Source organism: Carassius carassius, chromosome 42 (genome assembly GCF_963082965.1).
Source record: "Carassius carassius chromosome 42, fCarCar2.1, whole genome shotgun sequence".
NCBI lineage: Eukaryota > Metazoa > Chordata > Actinopteri > Cypriniformes > Cyprinidae > Carassius > Carassius carassius.
This window is the reverse complement of record NC_081796.1, coordinates 19,211,583-19,226,473: the sequence shown is the minus strand read 5'-3', so window position 1 is coordinate 19,226,473 and position 14,891 is coordinate 19,211,583. Positions and strand designations below refer to the sequence as shown.

The 14,891-nt window shown below is 35.2% G+C and overlaps 2 protein-coding genes across 2 annotated transcripts; both read left to right on the top strand.

Annotated features, from left to right (window-relative positions):
- The first annotated feature begins 544 nt into the window (after positions 1–544).
- Positions 545–7,049, top strand: slc51a (solute carrier family 51 subunit alpha). Its single transcript, XM_059534534.1, has 8 exons — positions 545–778; positions 2,102–2,253; positions 2,477–2,550; positions 3,883–4,041; positions 5,581–5,692; positions 5,772–5,918; positions 6,015–6,120; positions 6,546–7,049. Exons 1-8 carry the CDS (start codon positions 703–705, stop codon positions 6,698–6,700), a joined length of 981 nt encoding a protein of 326 aa, XP_059390517.1. The 5' UTR covers positions 545–702; the 3' UTR covers positions 6,701–7,049.
- A 737-nt stretch (positions 7,050–7,786) lies between these two features.
- On the top strand, positions 7,787–13,874 carry pdk3a (pyruvate dehydrogenase kinase, isozyme 3a). Its single transcript, XM_059534835.1, has 11 exons — positions 7,787–8,121; positions 9,275–9,416; positions 9,497–9,568; positions 11,303–11,487; positions 11,573–11,662; positions 12,084–12,161; positions 12,303–12,379; positions 12,529–12,630; positions 12,717–12,824; positions 12,940–13,053; positions 13,336–13,874. Exons 1-11 carry the CDS (start codon positions 8,019–8,021, stop codon positions 13,477–13,479), a joined length of 1,215 nt encoding a protein of 404 aa, XP_059390818.1. The 5' UTR covers positions 7,787–8,018; the 3' UTR covers positions 13,480–13,874.
- The last annotated feature ends 1,017 nt before the right edge of the window (positions 13,875–14,891 follow it).

Here is a 14,891-nt window from a genome sequence, read left to right as displayed (position 1 = left end):
TCATTAGCACTGAGGCCATTCAACTCTTAGAAATCACGTTAAGCATGTTAAACATACTCTTCTCATACTCCTATAACAATCTTTGAAAAATGTGTATTGTCAGTCTTGTTAACTTTGGTCTGTTTGAAGTTGTAACCTTAACCTTCCCAGTTACTGTTTATGCATCCTTTCACAGAACTGATTTAAACCCGTAATTTCAGTAGAAATACAAGAAGAAAAACAAAAATTCCATAATTGTTACTATTTTTATTTTAGTGCTATACAACAATAACAAATTGGTATGAGAAGTTCTTCAGCACTGTGTGAAGCTTTAGGCTTTTCTGTCATTTCCTTTTTTATACACTGACGTTTTTAGTGACTAATATAAACACGACAATAATATACAATAGTATTTTTAAGTTGATAAAATGCCTATCCTGTTCTTTACGAATAGTTTTACTCCACACAGATGTAATAGGCTACCCATCTGAAGTGTCGTGTGTGGCGCTATTGCGCATGCGCGGTTTGGATCATTGGTCAGTGATCCATCAAATAGCACGGGCTGGGATTCCACTACAAGCAAGTCTACAAAACACCAGCCTGCTTTCTTCACAGTTTATTAGTTTCATACATGCTGAAACTAACAGGTGGTGAGAACAGTGGGGTTTCCACGGATTACAGTTTGCCCTGGATCTTGTAAAAAAAAAAAAGCTAATTGTCAAGATGGAAATGTCCAATTTCACACTTTTTGACCCGCGATGCAGGGAAGGGGCTCCGTTCGCTATCGATGTTATTATGCGTAAGTATCTTTTATTATTATTATTTTACTTTATTAACAATAACTATAATGGTGGAAATTATACAGATTTTTGAATGTGTGTGTGTGTGTGTGTGTGTGTGTGTGTGTAGGCTATATTTCGAATGTCGTATTTTAAATATTATTCTGATTTTTTTTCTTGAATATTGTATTTCAAGTATTATTTTTAATTATATTTATTATAAAATGTATTTATTTATTTCCCCCAAAACCGTTAAACACCATTTACATAAACTCTTCTGAGTTGTATAATCAAACGTATGGATCAGAATATAATATTTAATGTAGCCTACTCTAGTTACTAGTCTATTTACTGTTTCTTTTGAATTTGACATGGCCACTCCCTTTATTTTGTAAAAAATTAAGAAAAAAAAATTTCAAACTGAGAAGTTAATATCTTACACTGCTTCTCACTCATTGTTCATAAGTGATAGTCCTGTGGTTCAGTGTTCCTGAACTTGAGTTTGCATTTGATAATGTTGAATGGCACTGATGTTGATTCTTTCCAGGTTGCCACCCTCAACTGTAGAAGACTATTTTTGTGTCAAACCCTGATTCTTGTTTTAATAGTTTTCACCTTTACTATAACTTGCAGTATAGAGGGAGGGATGAGAGTATCAGCTGTGACTGTAAATGTATAAGGGTTGATTTGTCGTCAGAAGAACTGTGTAAATGCACAATTATGTGTTCTTTTTAAAATGACTTACAAGAGTTCATGCACTTAAATTGACGAAGGCTTTAGGAGGGCAATTTGGACATGGGAGTTTGGTAAAAAGCCAGACACCTGGTTTGTGTAAAACTAATCACCAGCACAATGTGCCAGACATTAAGTATCATTGAAATGAGACCGATTATAAGTGATGCAATCTGAAATGGCTTGTTTGTGAGGTTGTAAAGCCATTCCTAAAATTCCCAATTTATCACTGACTAGAATTTTCCTGCGTACTTCATTCTAACTGGAAACACATGGATAGTTTATAAGGTTTCTAGAAATTTGCCTCTAGAAATTTAGAATTGCCCTTTTGATGATCCTGGATCAAAAATATAGACTTAACCCAATCCGTACCCCTAAACCTAACACTACCCATAATTTATTCCTAAAGTCAGTGGGAAATGATAGCTGATTAACAAGAGTGTAGCACCTAAACCTTGATTGCAAACCTAAAACAGATATTTCCTTAAAAGTTATATCTCAATTCTGTTTGGTTGATTGGAATGTTGTTCCAGGATCAAGAAGGATTAATATATAGTATGACAATGATGTAACCATTTGGATCTTCTGATGGTGCTGTTTGTGTTCTTCAGAGCTGGATATCTTTGGCATTGTCCTCTTCTCTGTACTGACTTTAATGGCCACAGTGTCCATGCTGGTTTTCATTGAAGAATGCATATACATCTATAAGAAAGTACCTCCAAATAAGAAAAGTGTAATCATCTGGGTCACCGGAGCAGCACCGGTGAGTTCCATCATTTAAACGTTTGTCCTTTCATCTGCTCTATTATTCACGTTATCACTTATATCCCTCCCTGCCTCTTTTTATTTCACAATCTATTATTTAAAAAAGTTTTCTTAATAATTCATTAATAATTCATTTCTAGTGCATTACTACCTGGTTGAGTGATTATGAGTCTCAAGTTCATCTTCTTCTTAGGTATTATGTTTATCTTTATCTTTTTTAGGTCATTGCTACCATGTCTTGTTTGGGCATGTGGGTTCCAAGGGCCACAATGCTCACTGATATGACATCAGCCACGTGAGTTCGCTCTTAACTTTTTCCCAGTGTGGAATGAATGAAAAAAGGTTGTGCAGAAAGACAATAAGACAGTATTACTTGAGTATACTAACCAACTCTAAAACTAAACAAGTAAATTTTGTGAATAAACTTTGATGTTGACTTGAGAAACCCAAGCCTGAATGTTTGAAGCAGTTGTAAAAGCTTGAAGTATTACACTTTAGATAGAATAGATATATATTCTATTTCTAGGGGGAAGTTGTGGTCTAGTGGTTAGAGAGTTATGTGTGTGGGCACTTTGGATGGGTTAAATGCAGAGAACGAATTCTGAGTATGGGTCACCATACTTGGCTGTATGTCACGTCACTTTCACACGTTGATAGCATCTTTTTAGCATGATTAACATGTTGCTTTCATAATTTCCCACATGATTAGCATGTTGTAAGCATGTTTGTAGCGTGATTAAAATACTGCTAGCATGTTTTTAACCTGATTAACATGTTATAGGCACGTTGCTAGGATTTTTCAAGCATGATTAGCATGTTGCGAGCATGTTTTTAGATTGATTAGGATTCAGTTAGCAGGTTTTAACATGATTAGCTTGTTGTCAGCATTTTTCTAACATGATTAGCACGTTGTTAACATTTGTTATCATGTTTTAAGATGCTTTTACCATATTGCTAGCATGGTTTAGCATTTTTCTAACATGATTAGTATGTTGCTAACATTTGTTATGTTTCAGCAATGCTGTTAACATGTTGCAAGCATGTTTTTTTTAGCATGATTAGCATGTTAAGATGTTGTTTGCATGTTTCCAACATGATTAGCATGTTGCTAACATGTTTTTACCATGCTCACCATGTTTCTGGCATGTTTCTAGGTAGCTGATAACAAATTGCTACCATGTTCTTACCATGATTTGAATGTTTTTAGAATGTTGCTAGCATGTTTCTTACATGATTAACATTTTTCTAGCATGATTAGCCTAGCATGTTTTTAGTATAATTTAACGTGTTAATATGAATGAAAAATATGCTAAAACCAAGTAAAAACAGCTGAAACCTGATTAAAAAAAAGCAGCTACCAGCTCATTTAGCAAAAACAGCTAAAAACCACCTAAGACCAGTTGATTGAGCAACCCGAGTCAAACCAGTCTGAAGGTCTGACCCAAGTTTGGTGGTTGTAGCTTGAAAGCTCTAGGAGGGGATGCATTTTAAAGTTTAGTCTCAGACGTAGAATAAGGTCTTTAATAGCATTTCAGTTAGTTTGCAGAACTTTAAAATTGCTTGAAAGAATTTGTGGGTGTGGGTGCAATCGTGACACAAATTAATATATTTCTGACTTAATTGGCAGATACTTTGCAATTGTGGTCTTTAAGTTCCTGATTCTCATGATTGAAGAGGTCGGAGGAGACGATTCATTTCTCAGGCGCTCAGAAAATAAGTCATTTAAGATCAGCACGGGACCTTGTTGCTGCTGCTGTCCGTGTCTGCCAAACGTCCCCATCACACGGTAAGCAAACCTAAGAGTACGCTTGTCAGGCCATCAAAAATCACTGCCACAATGTGAACCATTTCTTAGTGATTGCTATGAATCTCAAAAAATCTAAATAGACCACCCTCTTGTATCTATGACCGGGGACTAGGGCCCACTTGAGGGCCTCAGCAAACATCCAAGGTGGCTGCTATTGGCCTTATTGTAAGCTAAAATAATTAAAAATAAAAACTTTAATTCACCTCACCACTTAAGAAAAATAAAACATTGTAAATTGATTTTAAGTGTTATTTCTAGACCTGGAAAAGTAAAGTCAATTAATAAAATCTTAAAACTCAATGAGTATTTCTATAATTATTATACAATTTTTTTGCCAAGTTCCATAATATTTTATTAGGTAGAAAGTTTCTTTATTTGTTAATTTTTTTTAAGCTAATGATTTGTTAAATGTTTTATACTTTAGAAAAAAATACTAATGTGGACAATAGAAATTAGTGTATAGTTTATTACTATATATATATATATATATATATATATATATATATATATATATATATATATATATATATATATATATATATATATAATTTATTTCTTTTTTTTATATATAGGAATGAGGTATAAAATATGGTGCATTCAGTGGATTGCTCTGTTGTTTAACAACACACAAATTGTTCAGCTGAAGAAAATTCTATGAGAAAAAAAACGTTTAAAAGTTAGAAGAGTTTTAAAAGTTGTCCTGGACTGCCAAATCCTCACAGCCTCATTTTCCATGTTAAATTCGACATAAAAATAATAGCAAAGCAGCTTCACAAATATAAACAGGAAAACAACAGTATTAAAAGTTCTTCACTTATGAAACAGATACAATTTCAGCTGTAAAGTAGCTCTAAAAAGGCAATAGCGTATCCATTCAACTCACTTTAGTTCAAAAATAATGTAAAGTTACTCAAAACAAGCTTATTTCAGCCATAAGCAGCTCTACAGAGCTCAAGTTGGTTAAATGTTGATTTAATTCAGTTCAGTAACAGTTTCAGTGTTGCAGAGTTCATCAATTATGAAAGTTAACTCTCATTATTCAGTTCAATTTAATTCAAATTTTGTTCACATCTAATAGTGTCAGTGCAGTCAATATCCACATCCTGCACAGGAGCCTGTATAGAAATAAATGAATAATTCATATTAACTAAATTGCACCTGCATGTTATAGGCATTCTAAAACTAGCATCTGAAGTTTGCAAATTGCCCATATCTTCGACTGGATGTCGACAGGATGAGTGCACCTCTGGCCATTCAACTCTTCTGCAAACAAGAGGTCTTTATCATACTTAGTGCATAACCTAAATTGGGCACCTCGGGCCGTGCACTCTTTGCTATCTGGAAGAAGGGAGCCGTTTGCAGCTCCTGGAATCACTGTAAGACTTCCCTTATCAAACTCAACATAAACAGTGTTGAGTTTGATGCGATATCTGTGGGTGGGCTCATGTGACGTGTAATGTCAAATCTGAAAAACTACATTTTTTAATTTCCTTCAAATATTGTGCTTTGCTTTTTCAGACGATCTCTGTTCATATTGAAACTGGGGTCCTACCAGTTTGCGCTGTTGAAATTGGTCTTAACCATCCTTTCTATAGTCCTCTGGACGAATGGAAACTTCAGTTTAGCTGAAGTAAGTATTGAATGTGCAGTTATTTCAATACATAATTTTATTTTTACAGCATTACAGCATTTCTTTCTCTGGACTGTAGGTTTCATCCACTGGAGCAGCCATATGGATAAACTCCTTTATAGGCGTTCTCACCATTATCGCCCTTTGGCCTGTTGCAATCATGTTCATGCATGTGCGAGAGGCATTACGCACCCTTAAAATGGTCCCTAAATATGCCATGTATCAGGTATTTATTCCTTACAATTTTTAGAACATCCTTGGTTTTTAGTATTGCTGGAATGAGTGTTACCAGAGATTCAACAATTATTACATCTACGCATAGTTGGTGCTGATTCTCAGCCAGCTGCAAACTGCTGTCATCAACATACTGGCAATGAATGGGACTATTGCCTGCGCACCACCCTACACGTCCCAGGCCCATGGATACTGTGAGTACCATCATGTGGCAGAATGTAACATAACAATCCTGTTAAATTATCCTGTTAAACACAGAGCACAGGACTTAAAGAGGTAGTTTTTTCTAAACATAAAACTTCTGTCATTATTTACTCGTCCTCGTGTTATTCCAAACCTGTATGAGTTTCTTCTTAGCAGAATGAGTTGTTTTCATTTAAATGAAGGTGGATGAGCAGCTGTCAAGCTCCAAAAAGCAGCATAAAAGTTTCATAAAGTGTAACTTTTGTGTTCCACTAAAGTGAAGAAAGACAGTCATACAGGTTTGGAAAGACATGATGCAACAGAATTTCATTTTTTGGGGCATAATTTCCCTTTAACTCCTGCTTAATTTGCTTACAACTACTTAAATAGTCTGTCATTAATGGTTCCTAAAAACACCCTCAATTTCTTTTTGCAGTGATGAGTCAGCAGCTGTTGATTGTGGAGATGTTTATCATCACGCTAGTGACCCGTGTTTTATATAGACGTCAGTATGACCCCATACCTGATCTGGATGATGTTGAAGAGACAAAGACTGTCCTCACCTCATTAAAAGTTGTAGATATTGCCTAAGAAGAACAGACTGTTGCGTGTGACTTGGGAGAAGAATCTGTGAACAGTGGTGGTCAATAACATTGCATTCAATATGTATGTACATGCTAATATATAATATTTTGCCAGATCTGTGTTTGTTTTTTTACTGATGTCACTGCGAGTTATTGGGTCGCAGAATTTGACTGTAGAATCAACCATGGCTTTGAGGGCCCTGATTTGGATGTTTACACTTTTTATTGGGTCCATCAATCTGGGGAATCAGAACTAAAAAGCATTAGTAGATCTTGTGAGTCATGGTGCACATTGCTGATAAAGTGAAATCAAATCTTTTCTAAGGCTGAATGGTCGGCTGGATGAAAGGTTTTTTAGAACTGTTTAAAGGTCAGGAATCATTTATGTTGCTAAATTGTATGTTGATATATTACCCTTCATACTGTAAAATCTGTCACTTCCTCCTGTTGAATACAGATTTGTTTTCAGTATTTATGTAATTTGTCTGATGTTGTTACTGTAAAACTAAAAGTATTAAAATAGGTAATTGAATGAAAAAAAATTGGATGAAAAAAATTGAATGAGAAAAAAATAGAAGTACTAAAATTTATAAAAGTAAACCAATAAATTGAAGTTTATTAAAAAGTGATTTAAAAATAATGCTAGGTGACAATAATTAAATTATAAAATTTAACTAAACATAATAACTAAACTTGAAAATGAAACTGAAAATATAATAATAAAAGCTAACCCAAAATATTTATTACGGCTATAAAAATATATAAATGATACTAAAATAAAAAAAAACTAAGATTTGTATTTATTATGTGTGTGTGTGTGTGTGTGTACATATATATATATATTTTACAGAGCAAGCAAGCAACAAATTAAAGCTGAATTAATAATACTTGCAAAATGTCTGGTTTTATAGGATGAAATACACGTTAATAATGCAAACAAACACCAAACATAACTGCTATCCTGCAACCTAACTTTACACAGAGGCGTCTCGTTCAGGTAAATGAATGGTCCAATTACAAAGCACTATCTAGTTCTTCCGTGTTCTTCTCACCCAATCACAGCGCTTGCTGTTTAAATCACGGTCGGTTGTGTGTTCGCTCTCGTGTACGTGCTGTTTAGCGCAACAGTGGCCGTGCGGGAAAACACGGTACACACGTATACGCGGTGTTCTGTTATATAAATAATATGAAACGGAGGTGAATTTTTCCGTATACGGATGTTGCGGACAGCTCTACTCTTTGGACAATCCCAGCCATGATATCAATATAAAGATATCTTTTTTTTTTAAACAGCCTGTCATCAGTCGGTTCAGATTCCCCCCACAATGAGACTGTACGCATTTCTTCTGAAGGACCATTTACCAAAAATAGAATATTATTCAAGGTTTTCACCATCGCCCCTGTCAATCAAACAGTTTCTGGAATTCGGTAAGTGCGAGCGCATCCGTCACGTGCAAAACTGACAGTCGCTGACAGTGGCACCCGTTACTTTTGATGCAGCACGATTATGTTGATTGCTTCATAAAATGACTATATTTTATAACCCATCTTTGTTTGGGTGTATGTTTAGTCTTCAAAACCGTTGACTGGAAATGCGACAATTCTGTTAAACAAGAACTTTGTGCATTCGGGAAATAAAACATTCACCGCCTCTGTTTTATATTAATGAGGAAGTTGGTTCTGTTTCTATGACACTAGGAGATATGACACTTAATAATTTCCAAAGTTAACATTTAAAGATGTTTAAAATTCGAGACTGTTTAAACAGAAGAGTCACACATTAGAATCGTTGATCCCATACTGTATATGTCTAAAAATATATGTATGTCCTTATTTGGTTGATTGTTATTTATTTGCAGTCGTTTGCATATGAACCATCTTATATTAATAATATTATTGTAGTATAATATAACTGTCCATACTTTTATAAGAGGGAGAGGCTCTTTATAATAAAGAATAAAGTGTGTGATATGAACGCTATGTAGACAACACCTATGTGACCTTGGTCACAATAAATTTGAAGGTTTTTAATTGGATGGTTCACCCCAAAACGAAAATCCTGTCATTAAATCATATGTCATCCTAAATCGTCTGACTGTGGAAAAATAAAAGGTTTGTGAATTTTCATTTTTGGGTGAACAGTGCACCGAACAATAGGAGGAATGGCACAAAAGGGACTGTCATAATGACATGAGTCAGAAGAAAGGCTTATGCAACAAGGCTAATTACAATATTAGTTACAATCTTAAATAAATTATAGGGATGGTTAAACCTTCCTGTGTTGTTTCAGCTGAAAACATATTGGTGTGCTCTGAAGGCCTAAAGCAAGAGTGCATATTTACCAGTTTGATGCTTTTCAGAATACACAATAGTTTCAAAGTAGTTTTACATAAAGTCACGAATGTTAATATTTATAATACTGTATCTTATTGTCTTCAAGGCTAATAGTTGAGCCTGATTAATGAGTTGTGCAGTACTTTGCAGGTGTCAGGTATCATTTTTCTGCTCTTTCCCATCTGTAAACACTGACAGCCCCTCCTGTTTTCTCAGTTGTTTATGTTTCTGGATGCTGGATTTTTAGGTAGGGATAATGCATGTGAGAAGACGTCTTACATGTTCCTGCGGAAGGAGCTGCCAGTGCGTCTGGCTAACACTATGAGAGAGGTCAATCTGCTGCCAGACAGGCTCCTCAGTCAACCTTCAGTCAAACTGGTGCAGAAATGGTAATATAACTGAGTTTGAAATGGAGGATGTCAGATACACATGCTTCATGAAGCCTGAGCACTGCCAAATCTCTCCACAGGTACATGCAAAGTTTTTTCGAACTTCTAGAGTTTGAAAACAGGAAACCAGAAGACCCACATGCCCTGAATGAGTGAGTAGAACTCATTTTATTATGTTTTTTTTTTGCTTTTTGTGAGCCAGATAAACGTTCTTGTTCTGCAGGCAGTTGCACGGCATGCTATTATATTTTCACGTGAAGTGAATTCAGGCCAGAGTTGAGAACAGAGGAGTCAGTGACTGAAAGCTGCCCTGACAGTGGAAAAGAAGAAACAGGCTATGCATGCTGGATCACTGAAAACAAAGAAAGAATCCTGCTCACATGCCATTTCTACATACAATGGTGTTTATTCATACAAAATACAAACCCAATTCCAAAAAAGTTGGGACACTGTGCAAATTGTGAGTAAAAAAGGAATGGAATAAATTACAAATCTCATAAACTTATATTTTATTCACAATATAATATAGATAACATATCAAATGTTGAAAGTGAGACATTTTAAATGTTTTGCCAAATATTGGCTCATTTTGGATTTCATGCTACACATTCCAAAAAAGTTGGGACAGGTAGCAATAAGAGGCCTGAAAAGTTAAATGTGCACATAAGGTGGAGGACCAATTTGCAACTTCTTAGGTCAATTGGCAACATGATTGGGTATAAAAAGAGCATCTCAGAGTGGCAGTGCCTCTCAGAAGTCAAGATGGGCAGAGGATCACCAATTTCCCCAATGCTGCGGCGAAAAATAGTGGAGCAATATCAAGGAGTTTCTCAGAGAAAAATGACAAAGAGTTTGAAGTTATCATCATCTACAGTACATAATATCATCCAAAGATTCAGAGAATCTGGAACAATCTCTGTGCGTAAGGGTCAAGGCCGGAAAACCATACTGGATGTCTGTGATCTTCGGGCCCTTAGACGGCACTGCATCACATACAGGAATGCTACTGTAATGGAAAATTACAACATGGGCTTAGGAATACTTCCAGAAATCATTGTCGGTGAACACAATCCACCGTGCCATTCACGTTGCCAGCTAAAACTCTATAGGTCAAAAAGAAGCCATATCTAAACTTGATCCAGAAGCGCATGTGGTTTCTCTGGGCCAAGGCTCATTTAAAATGGACTGTGGCAAAGTGGAAAACTGTTCTGTGGTCAGACGAATCAAAATTTGATGTTCTTTTTGGAAAACTGGGACGCCATGTCATCCGGACTAAAGAGTTAAACATTTGATATGTCACCTATGTTGTATTCTGAATAAAACATTGAAATTTGAAACTTCCACATCATTGCATTCTGTTTTTATTCACAATTTGTACAGTGTCCCAACTTTTTTGGAATCGGGTTTGTACTATAAATGACCTGAATGACAAAAAAATGGAGCAAGATTTGGGTGTACTTACAGTTTGCTCCAACTAAACGGTATAGCCTAATGACTAGGTCAGTGTTAGATATGTTTATTAGCCAGTATTTGGATATTTTATTGTTCATTCTAATTTCCCCTATTTTACATTTAGATTTAACTTTGTCATCATCAAATGCTCACTCATAATTTAATAACACTGTTAAATGAATCTTTAGCAAATCTCAATAAATATTAATTTTTCACATAGGTTACTGTAAATTCTAATGTGATTCAAAATTAACTTTTAGCATTCAAAAATTTAATAATATAGAGTTTTTTTATTGACCGTAATATGAAGATAATTATCAATCTCAGATAGAATTTCATTACTGCAATATTTATTTAAAAACCTGTGGTTCATTTTTATCTCATATCATATATATATAATATATAATTTTTTTTATCTATCAATGTTTTTCTAGCTTTCTGGAGACTCTTATTGAGATCAGGAATAGGCACAATGATGTGGTCCCGACTATGGCCCAGGGTGTGATCGAATATAAAGAGAAGTTTGGTTTCGATCCATTTGTCAGCTCCAACATCCAGTACTTTTTGGACCGCTTCTACACCAACCGAATCTCCTTTCGCATGCTCATCAACCAGCACAGTACGTCACGCTAAAAAAGACACCACTTACTGCTCCATAGTTTTTCAGTGAGTTTTAAACTAATTGCTTTTCCTCTTTATTACAGCTCTCCTTTTTGGCAATGACATCAACCCAGCCCATCCGAAACACATTGGCAGTATTGATCCCAGCTGCAGTGTTGCTGAGGTGGTGACTGGTAAGTTTTCATTTTTTTGTTCTGTCACATACGCTACCATACCAAAAAATGTTTCACAAAAATATGAAGCAGTACAGTGTTTCTTCAGCAGTAAATAGGCATATTAGAATGATTTCTGAAGGATCACGTGACACTGAAGCCCGGAGTAATGATACTGAAAATTCAGTTTTGCCATCACAGGAATAAATTACATTCTTAAATATAATCAGATAGAAACCAGTTTTTTTTAAATTGCAATACTATTTCATAATATCACTGGTTTTATTGTATTTTGATTAAATAAATGCAGCCTTTGTGAGCATAAGAGATTTCTTTCAAAAAATCCTACCAACCCCAAGCTTTAGAAGCAGTGTAGGAAAACCATCCTTATCTTTTGTTTGGATTTTGTGCTCCACTGATTCAAGCTTGATGTTGTTTTCAGATGCATATGAGACCGCCAAGATGGTGTGTGAGCAATATTATTCAGCTGCCCCGGAACTCAAGATAGAGGAATTCAATGGTACTTATGTCCTTATTGTTCAATGTCCTTATTCTCTCACAAAACTCAATATATAATGTTTGCTTCAGAGTTAATTTATGTCTAATTCATGTAAAACATCTAGATCTCCAAAATCGTATAAATATGTTCTTTTTTATTTAGCAAAGGCTCCTCAAAAACCCATCCAGGCTGTGTACGTTCCCTCACACCTTTTCCACATGCTGTTTGAACTGTTTAAGGTATGTATCTAAAACTTGCAGATACATATTGAATTTGATATATCAGAGTACCGGCATGTTACGCAATTCAATATTTAGCAGTACTTATCCCTTGTGTTTCTCCCAAGGTCCTGATGTACTGCTGTAACAACTTGTGTTTTTGTTTTCAGAACGCAATGAGGGCCACCAATGAACTCCACGAGGGGAGTAAGGAGGGCCTTCCTCTTATAAAAGCAAAAGTGACCCTGGGGAAAGAAGATCTCTCTGTGAAGGTCAGATTATTTAAAAATCAGTTTTCTTTGCAAACATGTACACATGGCATGCCTTGATCCCAATCTTCCTGTGTTTTTCATCATAGATCAGTGACATGGGAGGGGGCGTGGCTTTACGGAAGATTGACAGGCTGTTCAACTACACCTACTCGACTGCACCAACACCCAGTTTGGATTTGAAACGAGTGCCATTGGTAAAGAAGTTTGGCTACAATATTCAAAAAAAAAAAAAAAACAACCAACTTATCCTTGGACAGCAGCTCTAAATCTAGCATCGTCCTTTATAACCTTATCTCCATGTGTCTATAGGCTGGATTTGGACATGGTTTGCCGATCTCCAGACTGTACGCCCGCTACTTTCAAGGGGACCTGAAACTGTACTCGATGGAAGGTGTAGGGACCGATGCCGTCATCTACTTGAAGGTAAAAACAGCTCTCAATTTGCACTTTACAGAATTATTCCACTAGGTTTTAAATGACATTTAAAATTTTTATTAAAATTTATGCATTTAGCAGATGCTTTTATCCAAAACGACTGACAGTGCATTCAGACTAAAATTTTTTTACCTAACATGTGTTCCCTGGGAATTGAACCCACAACCTTGCGCTGCTAACGCAATGCTCTACCACATGAGCCACAGGAACACAGGGTTAATTTATGTCTAATTCATGTTAAACATCCACCCTGTCATCTTCTCTGACCAGGCTCTCTCCAGCGAATCATTTGAGCGTCTGCCCGTCTTTAACAAATCTGCTTGGCGACACTATCAAGGAGGCCCAGGAGCGGATGACTGGAGCAACCCGAGCAAAGAGCCAAGAGATGCTTCAAAATACAAGGCCAAAAGATAATCGCACTCGTCCCATCCATGTTCCACTGCACCCGTTACAGACATACTATCTTTAGTCTAGCTTCAGTTGCCATGGTAACATCACATTGATGCTGAGTGTTCTATACTTGTTAGCATTTCCAGAGCAAAAGAGCTGGTGATGTAAGTTTAAATTAAGTCTCTGTTTCCTCCTTTGTGCAGCTACGGATGTAAGATACAGAACCTCTTTTTAGTGTCTTCCATTGGAGCCAGAGGAAAAAGTGAACGTTTGTGGCCGGGGAGTCAGATACTTTGGTTCTTTTTTAATTGTGCCACTCAGTAGCCTCCCTGTTGCATTTTTTAAAACAGTCAGTGAAGGATGCCTGGAGTTTGAGATGGTGAAAACAAAGAGCACTTCTTGTTTTTTTTTCCTCTTTCTTTTTTCTTCCATTCAAAAATTCACAGGCACTAGAGAGAGGGTTTGTCCCCAGTTTCTGTGGCTACAACTCCTGTTTTCTTGGCAGTGGACTAATGGAGAAATTATTTAAAAGGGCTCTGAAGAAATGGAAATAATTTGGTTAAACTCAAAGCTTAGTTATTAAGTATAGTTATTTTTTTTGTAAGTTATTTTTCACCCTAAAATCAAAAGAAAAATATGAAATTATATTTTGCATAAAGAAAATAAAATGTATAGTACAATTAGTCATTTTTGCATTATGACATTATTATGATATATTTTTAGTACTTATTAAGTAATTATATATATATATATATATATATATATATATATATATATATATATATATATATATATAAATGTATTAGTATTTATATTTGTATAATATATTTATAATTTAAGGCATTTATGAAAAAACGTGTTTCAAATAAAAAAAATAATTGTGAGTTTAATTAAAATTTAATTTAATTAAAATTTTAAATCTTTCCAGACAAGATGATTTTCATTCTCATAATTGAATAATTCTCATAATTGCATAATTCCCATGAAAATGTCAAAATGCAAACAATTTTAGTGGTTCTAAAAACTATTTTCTTAATGCAAAATCGTTCTTATTTTTCTTTCAATGTTTTGGGTGAAATATGAATAGATGTTTCCTTGTTAGATGCACCCAAATGTTTTTGGGGAGCAGAGGAGTATGCTGATAAAGGAATATTCTCAAGCATGGTGAAATGCACTTTTAAACAAATCAAGTGTAGTTTCAAATATTTATTTATTTATTTGACCCCCATTTATTTTGTGTTTTCTCCCAAGTAGTGCATTTGTGTAGGGCTGTGCTGATTCTTAGCTGTAGTACATTACCTACATTCATTTATAGGTCAGTAGAACTTCCTACTAATGTAAATGAAAAGAGACGATGGTAAACTTTGAAGAAGAATGCACCACTATAGCCCATTATAGCATTAGTGCTATAATCAATCATTATTCTTTTTTCATCT

Bases quoted from the DNA above. Each gene is read 5' to 3' on its own strand.
- pdk3a (XM_059534835.1), top strand. From the start codon at position 8,019: ATGAGACTGTACGCATTTCTTCTGAAGGACCATTTACCAAAAATAGAA. The intron at 9,417-9,496 runs GTAATATAACTG...ATCTCTCCACAG, and splicing joins GTCAAACTGGTGCAGAAATG to GTACATGCAAAGTTTTTTCG. The intron at 11,663-12,083 runs GTAAGTTTTCAT...TGTTGTTTTCAG, and splicing joins TGTTGCTGAGGTGGTGACTG to ATGCATATGAGACCGCCAAG.
- slc51a (XM_059534534.1), top strand. From the start codon at position 703: ATGGAAATGTCCAATTTCACACTTTTTGACCCGCGATGCAGGGAAGGG. The intron at 2,254-2,476 runs GTGAGTTCCATC...TATCTTTTTTAG, and splicing joins GGGTCACCGGAGCAGCACCG to GTCATTGCTACCATGTCTTG. The intron at 5,693-5,771 runs GTAAGTATTGAA...TCTGGACTGTAG, and splicing joins GAAACTTCAGTTTAGCTGAA to GTTTCATCCACTGGAGCAGC.